The sequence below is a fragment of the Engystomops pustulosus genome, chromosome 4 (assembly GCF_040894005.1).
Source record: "Engystomops pustulosus chromosome 4, aEngPut4.maternal, whole genome shotgun sequence".
Classification (NCBI taxonomy): Eukaryota; Metazoa; Chordata; class Amphibia; order Anura; family Leptodactylidae; genus Engystomops; species Engystomops pustulosus.
In genome coordinates, this window is record NC_092414.1 from 190,572,365 (window position 1) to 190,585,746 (window position 13,382).

At 42.1% G+C, this 13,382-nt stretch overlaps 1 protein-coding gene across 2 annotated transcripts in view; it reads right to left on the reverse strand.

Annotated features, from left to right (window-relative positions):
* LOC140127861 (cytosolic purine 5'-nucleotidase-like) overlaps positions 1-13,382 on the reverse strand; it is a 93,476-nt gene that overhangs the window by 17,832 nt on the left and 62,262 nt on the right. The window contains exons 1-3 of one of the 2 annotated variants that reach the window (XM_072149001.1): positions 4,363-4,601; positions 1,938-2,011; positions 1,141-1,258 (exon numbers count right to left, since the gene is read on the reverse strand). In XM_072149001.1, coding sequence (XP_072005102.1) covers positions 1,141-1,258; positions 1,938-2,011; positions 4,363-4,481 — 311 coding nt within the window. In that variant the 5' untranslated portion in view covers positions 4,482-4,601. Of the gene's footprint in view, positions 1-1,140; positions 1,259-1,937; positions 2,012-4,362; positions 4,602-13,382 lie in introns of those variants that run through there. The other variant, XM_072149002.1, reaches the window with a different exon arrangement.

Sequence of the window (13,382 nt, forward strand, 5' to 3'; positions counted from 1 at the left end):
CATAGTGGTGATCACATGACCTGCCCAGGCAGGTACAGGACATGTGATGTGGACATGTGACCAGCAGCCACCTTCTGTCCTGCAACGGACCTCGCGGAGGAAATTAACAGACTGATTAAAGGGCCAGTAGCATTTTAATTCTTCATTACAGTGTATGTCATCAGCATTTTCTGCTAAGGGGAGCAAAATCTTAAATAACAACTAATTACACATTAGCTTATATTTTGAGTGCACACTTGTATATGAATTATGCTGATTCCTGGAATACCCCTTTAACGCTAAAGCTTCATTACAGACTCCTGTGATAACTGTTACAGCTGATTATTGTAGCCTAGGGCTAAAGTACAATAAATTACCAATATCCACAGGTCCGTTTGTAACTAGGGGTCGTATGCAAGTCAGGTGTTCTTAAGTAGGGGACTGCCTGTATAGTGTTATGCATTTCCCTTACTCTGTCATCTAACACTTGTCAGTGGCATCATTTCTGATCTTTTCCTGAATACTGTTTATGTAAGTTTATAAAATTCAAGTTATTTGTTCTTGACACATTTTTTAATGAATCAATGAAATATTATATTTGATCATAATTGACTTGTTTCCTTGCCCGTTGAGATACTTCAAGAAGCTTAGGCTGCGCCACGTTTTATTCCTACACCAGGTCCTTCCTGGTGTCCAAGTACAGGAACGCCACGTGACGGGCCACTCCCCCATGCTGGCCACGCCCCCTTCACGTTCCTGGTGTGGAGATGGCGGGAAGGGGAAAATAATTGCAACTGCTAGTGATACGCTAGCATTTGCGATTATTTCAGGGTTTCTACTAAAGCTCTGTTGTGTCATATGTCCTATGTTGGTGCACTCTGTCGGGGCACCAGAAATTCAGAATCTGGCGCACCCTGTACACAATGCGGTTTGCCCTGTTCTTAGTAAATGTGCCCCTATGGTACGTTACATGTGATAAAATGCAGTGATTTTTCTGTGATTTCAGTGGTTCTAAAATACTAGGAAAGTGTTATTTTGCATAGTTTCATGGTTACAGTATAAATCCTAAAAGTGTGTCTTGATCGCAACATGTACAGTGCAAAAAATGATCTGGTCATAACTAATAATACATTAGTAAGACTCAAAACAATAGTCACCAACCTCGTAGGGAAGCTCGGGTCATACTTATACTCTAGAATTTCATGAGGGTATCCAATAGAAACCAGTCTGTCCACCAGAAGCTCAAAGCCAAGTTCCTCATAGTCTGGAGATCGATACACTATGGGAAAAATCAATGTATAATAAATGGAAGAATATCATATAGAATATAACACCTACTGATATCAGCTGCAGCATGCGAACCAGGGATTGAACTCTCTCTATAGTTCTGCTTGTATATTCTTAGCTTAGAATAGAGATTACATTACACGCAGTCCCCGGGTTACTTACGAGATCTATAGGTTTGTTCTTAATTTGAATTTGTATGTAAGTCGGATCTGTATATTTTATACTTGTAACCCCAGCCAGAATTGTGACAATTGGATTTTAAAAATGTTGGGTTGTCATAAGAACCAGGATTACCAAAAAAACTTCATTACAGACACCTGTGATAACTATTACAGCTGATTATTGTATCCTGGGGCTAAAGCACAGTAAATTACCAACATCCAGAGGTCCGTTTGTAACTAGGGGTCGTATGTAAGTCGGGTGTTCTTAAAGAGGACGTGTCACCCAAAATTTGGGCACTAGGAGCTGCTTACTAAAGTAACTTTAGTAAGCAGCTCCTAGTGCCGAACTTTTGGGTGACAGGTCCTCTTTAAGTAGGGGACCAGCTGTATATTCATAGTTTCAATTTAAGGAAGAAATAAAATTCCTAAAAAGTATTATCTGCAAATTGTAGAACCCAACAGAACATTTTATATAGCCATGTTATCATTTTACATTAATAACTCACTTACTTGCCAATGTATAATCCATATCAAATCCATAACATTTTATTTTCTCCATGCAGAGACTTCGATTGACAAAAATCCTATAGAAGAAGTTAAAATTTTTGAATCAGTCCGTTGTGTGTACATGAGGAGTAACACTGTTTCTGATTATAATGTCACTTGTAGTCTTCATATTCTAGAAGTTTTCCTCTGAGGGATTTGTAGACCTCTGCTGATGGGAAAAGACCTAACTGCTCTGAGTCACTGCTGCAATCTGTACAAAGCTTCGCGTGTGTCCCTTCATCTTGCTATAATGATGGAATTCAGCAGAGATCAGTAGGACAAATAGATTATGGGGGAAAGAAGGATGAAGAGGATAATGAGAGCTATAGTGTAGCGAGAAGCACTTTCCTTTGAGAAACATTACAAAGCTTCTTATATTTACTTGTACTAGTGGTTTCATTTTGTTATAAAGTTACGGGTGTTTAAAGGAAATCCTTCATGATAAACCAGGGACACTTACTCATAGATCCAGGCGCCGTGACTGTGGTAATCTTATATTTGTTATCCATGGCCTGCTTTCTTCTATCCGTTACCAGAGCCCCTCTGTGCTGCAGCTTCACAGGCTGTTACAATGACCAGAACATATCTCACCCAACCCCCTGCTCTCTCCCTCCTCCCTCTGCCTGTGTAATCTAGCAGCAGCGGGAGATGCAAGGGAATGGAGACCTGCTTTGCTCATTGTAACAGTCTGTGAAGCTACATGCTGAGGGGCTCTGGAGCTCCCCCTCCAGCCCAGAGCCATTCAGACTCATTAGCATCACTTCAAAAGTAGATTTTAGAAGGAAAGAGGCCATGGAAAACATATATAAGAAGATTACCACAAGCTATGAGTAAGTGCCCCTGGTTTATCATAATGGATTTTAATGGTAGATTTCCCTTGAAGGGGTACTCCCGAGGTCACACACATGGCTGCTTTCTTCTAAAAACAGCGCCACACCTGACCATGGTTTGTGCAGCTCAGCTGTATAGAAATGAATGGAGCTTAGTTGCAATACCACACACTACCCATGTGCAGGTGTGGCGCTATTTTTTAAAGAAAACAGCCCTGTTTTTCAACCTTGGAAGAACCCCTTTAAGTTACATGAAATCAATGCCTGGAAAATAGCTGAGTTTAGTAGGACTGGCCAACCATTCACTGTCTATGGATGGATGAATGGTTCATTAACTTGGCCTAATCTGCAAGTGGATGAAAGGAGAAGGATGTATTAGCTGTCAGAGCATTGGTCAGACACCTAATGTGTACAGTCACCCTAAGAAAGGCCCTTTGTATGATACATATCTGGCCAGCATCTACAGGCGGCTATACAGGCCAGACTTAGTCAGCAATATCAGCTGTAGATGAGCCAACTATCTAATGTGTATTGAATGTTTGGCCAATAATGCTTCACCTGTATATTAAAAACACTCGCACACTCAGCAGAACTGAGCGTGCATGTACATGAATGAAACTTGTATTCTGTACAGTATTTTGTCAATGGGGAAGTTGTACCCGCTGCTACTCTCCTCTATAATAATTCCTTTATTTATATAGTGCACACATATTCCGCAGAGTTTGCCAAATCAGTCCCTGTCCCCAATGGGGCTCACAATCTAATCACTCTACCAGTATGTTTTGGAGTGTGGGAGGAAACCGGAAGACCCAGAGGAAACCCACCCAAACACAGAGAGAACATACAAACTCTCTGCAGTTGCTCTCCTCTGACTAAAATAAAAATCACCAAGCAGATCAAACAAAATCTTGACTTCAGGAGCTCCATACACAACCCTATAGGAATTATAGGTCATAAATGTCAATGTTTTTTCTAGGTTCCTCTCAATCAGACTCTTATGATAGGGTATAATTGTATATAGTAGGAAAGCCATTAGACATCTGCTAGAGAACATTGGACCTGTTTAGAACTTACTAATATGATGGACAACTACTTTGTATAACTTTTCATGAGAATAATAGATCTTTGGAAAAAAGTAATGAATGAGACAATGAAATAAATGCAAAAAAAATAGTCAGCTCACCTGGACATAAAGGACTTGATGCGTCCACAGAGAAGTATACTGGTATGCTCCAAAATCAAAATTTCTTATTTCAGTGAGAATGACCATCTTTGTCGTGGAGTTGTCCTGACTTTATCCTGACTACAGAGTTTGGGGTAACACGATTGAGTGGGAATCGATTTTTTTCTACCCTTTATGCTGTTACCACAACTTAGTGATTGGCAGATATTTGCTATTCTATTCCCTTTGTACATACACGCATGCTTTGCCTAGCCAAGTGTGCACCTGTATGGCAGAGTCACAGGTAATCACTTTCAGCCAAACTATCTGGCTGACAGATATTGTAAAGTTTTATGGGCACTTTAACTTAACATGTGTCACCCATAGTGCCACTTACCTGTGGTGATAGTCTTTCCTTGGCAGATCCATGGCACTAGTGTCAGTGGAGTTGGGACAACGGTCATGCAGCTGGCGCCCATCGGTACCCACGTTGTACTCCTTACTGATGCTGCCCATGGCCACACTGCTCTCTGTGCCAGCTGTGTGCTCAGTGCTGCTCTCACTGTGCTCTCTGTGCCATGTCACAAAAGCTTAACAGCCAGGTCCAAGGGTCTATCTTATGCTGCAGATTATGTTATCAGAAGGGGACAGCCGCTGCCTCATCCCTCCCTCCTACTCCTGTTCCAGCAGCCCCCCCGCTCTTCATTCCCTCCTCTTCCCAATTCTCTGTCTCATTCAGTCTTCCTCTGCACAGTCTGTCACATACACAACCTGTTCTCCATTACACATCACTCTCTGGCCGGTTATCTGTAAACTTCATATGGCTGCAAGTCCTATGATGCCCAATAGTGGAAAACTTAAAGTCTACTTTCTTAAAGGGATATTCCATCTTGCATATTGTTAGAATATGGCATCTCTCTATAACTGATGTATGTCCAGCCTCTGGGTTTTTACATCACACCAGGGATTTAATGAAAGAGGCTGCTCCATTCTCAGGAGGATTGTGTCAAAGCCTTTAAAGTCATTTATCCTACAAAATAAGCCAATAGAAAAAAGTTACAAATAACTTTCTGTATAGCTCCCAAAATGTTGCTTGAGTAGTTCATGTGTTTCTGATATTACCTCAAGGTTCTAGGACAGAGGAAGAATTAATGTCTGTACCACTAGTGGTCTAGGACAGTGAAGGACATCATTACTAGTGACTTATGGCAGTGTTAATATTAATATCCCTGGGGCAGGTAAATGGTTAATCTTAGCATCAATTGTTAATGTCATACACCTGATGTTACTTACTGCTTTGTCACCCAGACTGCTTCCCTATCTCACAGACTTCTCCCCAGCCCCACTGTCACACACACACTTTGAGCCTCCTTCTCTCGCAGACTGCTCCCCATACCCCCATTATAACAAAAGGCCCATCTAGTTTCTTCCTCCTACATCCCCAGAGGGGAGGCTTTCAATTTCCTAACTTTTCATGTTGCACCCGTTTATTTCCCAACTCAATTCTATACTATAAGACATCAGAGACATCATTTCACCTGAAGAGGTGATTTGGGAATATGTTAATAAGTTTATACTCAAAACCTATAAACCTTTACCTTGCTAAACAGTTCTATTTTCTACTATCCTCTCTCTATAGTAACCCCAAAAGGCTCTTCACTCCTTACTAACCCCAAAGGTGCAACTTACTGTCACAGACCTTGGGGCTGAAGATCTGGGCACCTACTTTCAAGATAAAATTTATTGCATTCGCCATGAAATAATTTCTCGGTCCACTCACCACACTAATCCCCTTCCCTCTGGTACCTACCCTGTTCACTCTCTTCCTTTGAGCCGGTCACAGAGGAAGAAGTGTCCAGGCTCCTTTCCTCTGCTCACCCCACTACCTGCATCAGTGACCCCATCCCCTCACATCTCGTACAGTCTCTCTCCCCAGCAGTCACTTCTCACCTCACTAAAATCTTCAACCACTCTCTCTTTTCTGGCGTCGTCCCCTCTTCTTTCAAGCATGCTGTTGTTACCCTTTAATAAAGAAACCTTCACTGGACCCATCCAATGCTACTAACTACCGACCAGTCTCTAACCTCCCTTTCATCTCCAAACTCCTGGAACACCTGGTCTATTCCCGACTAGAAAAATATAAGGAAATAAAGGAAATCTTTTTAACAGCGGCTAGTGCAGATTTCCTTTATTTCCTTATATTTTTCTAATATCTTACCTTGGATCCGGACCAAGTGTCATTCCTTATCCAGCACAGCCTACTATCAAGACGTACCTTGGAGGGGTGAGCACACACCATTTTGTTTTTTCTCTTTTTTTCTTTGCTATTCCCGGCTAACCCGCTATCTCTCAGCTAACTCCCTCCTCGACCCTTTAGGACAGCTCCTCCTGAGGAGGCTTCGCTCCATTGGCCTGAAGGACTCTCTTGTTTTTTTCCTATCTCTCTGACCGAACTTTGTGTCTCTTTTTCTGGATCTTTCTCTTCCCATCTTCCTCTCAGTGTCGGGGTTCCTCAGAGCTCAGTCCTAGGTCCTCTTCTCTTCTCCCTCTGCCCCCATTGGACAAACCATCAGTATCATCAGTATCATCTCTATACTGATGACACCCAGCTATATACTTCTGCATGTAACATCACCCCTGCCTTACTCCAGAACACTCGCGACTGTCTCTCTGCTGTCTCTACCATCATGTCCTCTCTCTTCTTGAAACTTAATCTAAGACTGATCTTCATCTTCTCCATCTTGGACTGTTTAGGATCACTATAGCACTGAGGCAGCAGGCCCGCTTTCTTGGGGTTCTGCTGGACTCAGACTTCTCCTGTTCACTGTATATTGAATCTCTTGCTCATTTCTGACAATTGAAACCTCTAAAATGCTAATTGTTGCGCTTATTCACTCTCGTCTAGACTTCTGTAAATCCCTAGTAATCGGTCTTCCACTCACTAGACTCTCTCCTCTACAATCTATTCTTAATGCAGCAGCCAGGCTTGTCTTTCAGACCAAACGCTACACAAATACCTCCAGTTAGTGCCAGTAACTGCACTGTTTACCCGTCTCCTTCAGAATAATAACCCTCATCCACAAAGCTCTGCATAATGCTGGACCTCCCTATCTCTCTTCTCTCATCTCAGTCTATCACCCTTCCCGTGCTCTTCAATCTGCCAATTATATTATATTAATCTGTACCTTAATTCAAACCTCTCATGGATGTCTCCAGGACTTCTCCCGAGCTACACCAATTCTCTGTAATGCCCTTCCCTGGACTACTACCGAACCTCCAAAGTTTTAAACGTGCTCTTGAAACCCATAGACAACCTATCACACTCACTAATTGCATGAAATGTCATTTTACTCTTTACTAATCCATCCTATGCCATCCTCCCGTTGGGCTTCACTGCAGTTACTTTCACCTTGGACTTTGCATATAAGATGGCGGCTGATGTCTGGGTCAAGCAGCAGAATTTTTATTTATTAAATTATTTTATACTGTTCCCTTATAAAGAATGGCTGGACCATTATACAAGTTCTTATACCTATTGTGTCACCCCTTCATCCTCATAGACTGTAAGCTCTTGTGTCACCCCCTCATCCTCATAGACTGTAAGCTCTTGTGTCACCCCCTCATCCTCATAGACTGTAAGCTCTTGTGTCACCCCTTCATCCTCATAGACTGTAAGCTCTTGTGTCACCCCTTCATCCTCATAGACTGTAAGCTCTTGTGTCACCCCCTCATCCTCATAGACTGTAAGCTCTTGTGTCACCCCTCATCCTCATAGACTGTAAGCTCTTGTGTCACCCCCCATCCTCATAGACTGTAAGCTCTTGTGTCACCCCCTCATCCTCATAGACTGTAAGCTCTTGTGTCACCTCCTCATCCTCATAGACTGTAAGCTCTTGTGTCACCTCCTCATCCTCATAGACTGTAAGCTCTTGTGTCACCCCCTCATCCTCGTAGACTATAAGCTCTTGTGTCACCCCCTCATCCTCATAGACTGTAAGCTCTTGTGTCACCCCCTCATCCTCATAGACTATAAGCTCTTGTGTCACCCCATCTTCATAGACTGTAAGCTCTTGTGTCACCCCCTCATCCTCATAGACTATAAGCTCTTGTGTCACCCCCTCATCCTCATAGACTGTAAGCTCTTGTGTCACCCCCTCATCCATATAGACTGTAAGCTCTTGTGTCACTTCCTCCTCCTCATAGACTGTCAGCTCTTGTGTCACCCCCTCATCCTCATAGACTGTAAGCTCTTGTGTCACCCCCTCATCCTCATAGACTGTAAGCTCTTGTGTCACCCCTCATCCATATAGACTGTAAGCTCTTGTGTCACCTCCTCCTCCTCATAGACTGTAAGCTCTTGTGTCACCTCCTCCTCCTCATAGACTGTAAGCTCTTGTGTCACCTCCTCCTCCTCATAGACTGTAAGCTCTTGTGTCACCCCCCTCATCCATATAGACTGTAACTCTTGTGTCACCTCCTCCTCCTCCTCATAGACTGTAAGCTCCTGTGTCACCCCTCATCCTCATAGACTGTAAGCTCTTGTGTCACCTCCTCATCCTCATAGACTGTAAGCTCTTGTGTCACCTCCTCCTCCTCATAGACTGTAAGCTCTTGTGATCAGGGCCCTCACTCCTATTGTTCCATATGACTGTTTGTAATGTAGGATTACGGTAGATTTGTATATGTCCCCTATGATATGTAAAGCACTACAGAATATGATGGTGCTATATAAATAAAGATTATTATTTTATCTCACTATTAGAGATAGCTGAATATATTGGCTTGTTCATAGATTTGGTAGGAATCTGGCACTTTTCAGTTCCGAAAAGGAAAACAAATATTTTCTAAATCACTTTAGATGAATCTTTCCTGGGTGCGGGAAAATGAAAACATTCATAAAAAATTAACTAAACTATATTTTCATGAAAAATCTGTATGAGGAGGACTAGAGGTGATTGTAGAGGTGGTGATTTTCAGGATTATCAGCGCAACATTGTATCAGATCTAATAGATTCAAACCTGAACTGACTTTCTTTAAAAATGACTTAAAGCTTCTAGAAATCTTTGATGATTTGCTCATCTCTACTTATCATCATGAATGTGTTATGATCGATTTTTTTCCGATTTGCCCTGAATTGCACCGGGTTTTTGGCGCACGCATTCGGATTGTGGCGCATAAGCACCGGCTTGCACGCGACACAAATTGGGGGGCGTGGACGTCGGACGACCCGACTGATTCAGACAAACCGAGGAATTTCAAAAACAAATTGGGGGTCATTTACTAAGGGCCCGATTCACGTTTTCCCCACGTGTTACCCGAATATTTCCGATTTGCGCCGATTTCCCCTGAATTGCCCCAGGTTTTTGGCGCACGCGATCCGATTGTGGCGCATCGGCGCTGGCATGCATGCGCCGGAAATTGGGGGGCGTGGCCAAACGAAAACCCGACGGTTTCGAAAAAACCGCCCCATTTAAAACAAAAAATCTGTCGCGGAGCTTGCACTTACCTTCACTCAGCCCGAGCCGGTGAACTCCAGCGCATTCCGATGCTTTTCAGCGCAGCAGCGCCACCTGGTGGACGGCGGAGGAACTACCTTAATAAATCCCGGCCGGACCCGAATCCAGCGCAGAGAACGCGCCGCTGGATCGCAAATGGTTCGGGTAAGTAAATCTGCCCCATTGTGTCGCAAGATCAGCACTTACATGCAACGGTAAGAAGAAGGTGAACTCCGGCGGACCTCAGCGGGGAAGCGACAGGAAATTGGATGCACGATCTTAGTGAATCGCGGGGCAGCTGCGAATCCTCATCTGACATTCCGGATCGGCGGCGTCAACGGGACGGGTAAGTAAATGTGCCCCAATGTATTGATCTATAGGAGCAAAGTCCAAACTAATTCCTAAACCTAAATATGTGGAGATTTGGGGAAAACTTACTAATGTGAGAATGGAAAACTGAAAGAAAAATGTCACATTCATCTTTATATGCTCTTTGGAGTAGAGTGCTCTTACTTCTTGGTATGGTTGCATGTCTAGGTTGGGTGAAGGGTTATATGAGGGATCAGGTCAAGTTCATTCATCACGCTGGTGCTGCATGAAAACATAACACACCGCTAGAGGGCACTACTGATCTACCGAGACACAAGCTGCATAGGTACCGCAAAGAAAAGACCGAAAAAAGTTATTCTTTATACAGAGATTATATTTGGGTCCTCAAGACAAACCCCTCATGATATAACGTCTGAACAGGAGACCTCATTTATGGGAAAACAGAGTCAAATTATTTTTTTTCAATATTGATTTTTATTGAAATTTTTTTTTTTTTTTTAAAGTATGAAAATACAAACATACATCACATCAGGGTTGCGTATACATCAAAGGTGTATAGATTTTACATATGACAATAAAATATCTCCAATATCAATTGCGTTCTGTTATAACAGCTGGAATATGCATATTTTCTTACTGTCCTTTATTCTTCCAATTATTATGCCATTTATTTAAGAGGTATTATTTCCATTTAAAGTGGTAATGTCTCCTGTGTGATGAAACAAAACAAGGAAGAGCAATCTTTTGTTTTTCCTCCGGACCTAAAGCTGGTCGAGTAGCTCTGCTCAACCTTAATTACCATTAACCGCAACAAATTTTAACTAAAACAGTTAACCAGAACTGTGACCCGGTTTGTCTATAAATCTGATTTTATTCAGAATAGTATTTGCTTGATATCCACTTCCCCCAATTTTTTATGAATTTAGGGTGTGTGTGATTCTGGAAGGAGATGATTTTTTCAAATCTGCAGGTTGTGTTAACCAGACTCAGTACTTCTTCTATTTTTGGGCACTGCACCTCTTTCCAATGTCTCGTAATAATAAGTTTGGTTGCCATTGCTAAGTGAATGGCTATATTTCTATTATCTACTGGAAGTTGATCTATATCTATCATTAACAACGCAGTAGCTGGGAGTAGGGAAACTCTGGTATGGGTGACGTTCTTATATATCCTGGACGTCTCTTCCCAGAGTTCGCTTATGACTGGACAGGACCACAGAGTGTGTAAAAGAGAACCAGGTTGGTTGCAGTTCCTCCAGCATAGATGCGTGGAAGAAGGGAAGATTTTGCTGAGCCTAGTTGGGGTAAAATACCAGCGTAGGTGTGTTTTGGTGATAGCTTCCAGGTGAGATGTGCATCTAAGATATGTATTCGTCATACGCAGAGCTCCCTGCCATTGTTTGTCAGAAAATATAGCGTTTAAAGACTGTTCCCAACGTATCATATGTGGTAGTTTAGAGAAAAGTTTTTTCCCTCCGATCATATTGTAGAATAGGGAGATTCCTTTTTTGAAGGTGGTAGGGCTATGTAGTAATTCAAAAAGATATGAGTCTAGTGTAGGTCCAGTGTTTGAGAGGCCCTGCAAGAAATGTCTAGCCCGCAGATAAGAATAAAATTCTTTTTCTGTGATAGAATATTTTTTCATGAGTAGGTTAAAGGGTGCTATTGTGTTGCCCGATCTGATGTCTTCTAAGGAGTGGATGCCCAGATAATGCCAGGAGGAAACGTTTATATTAGATATGTTTAGTTCCAGCAGTTCCAATGGAATTTGCTGGTATGGAATTGATTTCCCTACTTTTTGGTTGGAATTTAATTTGCTCCAAGCATTATCCGTGGCACGCACGGTGAGAAAGTTTGATATCGGGGGAGATATGTTCCATGCTAGAGATAATATTCTACATCTTAGGGGTAAGCCTTTTTGATAGTGTTTCTCAATTGAACACCATAGCTTGTCTGTGGAGTTGTGCCACCAATGTTGTGATTGCTCTAAAATCGCTGCATAATAATAGTCTCGAATATCTGGAATGTTCAGGCCTCCTGACAGCTTGTGTTTAGTTAATGTTTTAAAGGGGACCCTCGGTTTCTTATTTTGCCATATGAATCTCTTTAGCTGAGTTTGAGTTTCTATAAAAAAGGAGTTGGGGACTGGAATTGGAATTGTACGAAATATATAAAGATATTTGGGAAGCACCATCATTTTATATGTGGCAATTCTCCCAAACCAGGAGAGTGTATATTTAGAGTATGAGTCTAATTCTGTATTTATTTTGCTTATTAGAGGGGTATAATTATGCTTAATTAGATTGCGGGCCGGGTATGTAAGCTGAATACCTAGGTAGTCAATCGATTGCTCTTTCCAATCTAGGGTGTATTTCTGTTTGAGTTCTATTAGTTGCTTCTTGTTGAGGTTGATGGGTAAAACCTGTGATTTTGTGTGGTTAATTTTGTAGTAGGAGACCTCACTATAAGATGACATTGTTTCGAAGATATGGAATAGTGATTTGCTTACGTTTGTTGAAATTAGTAGGATGTCATCTGCAAATAGTGCTATTTTGTGGTCATATTCTCCTACTTTTATCCCTGTAATATCTGGGTGATTACGAATGGCTGTAGCTAGCGGTTCTATTGATAGAACGAATATTATGGGTGATAGGGGACATCCCTGCCTGGTACCATTGGACAAATAAAATTCCCTCGAGCGTACCCCATTAATAAAAACTGTTGCAGAGGGGAAGGAGTATAAGGCTTTAATTGCCATAAATATATGGCCTTCTATTCCAAATCTTTTAAGCGTGGCAAATGCGTATTCCCAGTTTACCCTATCGAACGCCTTTTCGGCATCTATTGTAACTAAGGATGCTGGTATTTTGGCGTTCTCACATTGTTGTAGTAAATTTATGACCCGCCTGGTATTGTCCGACGCCTGTCTTGTTGGTGTAAAGCCCGTTTGGTCTTCTGCAATTAATTGTGGGAGGACTGTTTTTAGCCTATTGGCCAATATCTTGGCGTATATTTTTATATCCTCATTGAGGAGGGAGATTGGACGGAAGTTAGCTGCTTTGTCAGGAGTTTTCCCGGGTTTTGGAAGGGCAACTATGATAGCTTCTAGCATAGTCTTAGGGAATCTCCCTTCGGTAGCCGCTAAATTGAATACCTCTAGTAGGTAAGGTGATAGAGTAGTTACAAATTTTTTGTAATACAAGCTGGGAAGTCCATCAGGGCCAGGGGACTTGTTTGATGGGAGGGATTTTATTGTTTTCTGGATCTCAGTGATAGTTAGGGGAGCATTTAGTTGATCCAACTGTTCTTTTGTTACTTTAGGGAGAGGAATTTTGTTCAGGAATCTCTGTATGAGTGCGGGGGAGGGTGGGGATACAGATTTGTTTTCAGCTAAATTATACAATCCGGAGTAATAGTCCATAAAGGCATTGGCTATGTCCCTGGGGGATAATAATTTATTTCCATTGTTGTGGTGATATAAATAAGGGATTCTGGCTTTCTGGTTACGCTGTTTGATTCGCCTAGCTAGCAGAGCTCCTGCTTTATGATCAAAGGAGTAAAACTTGACTTTCATTTTCTGTAATGCGTTGGT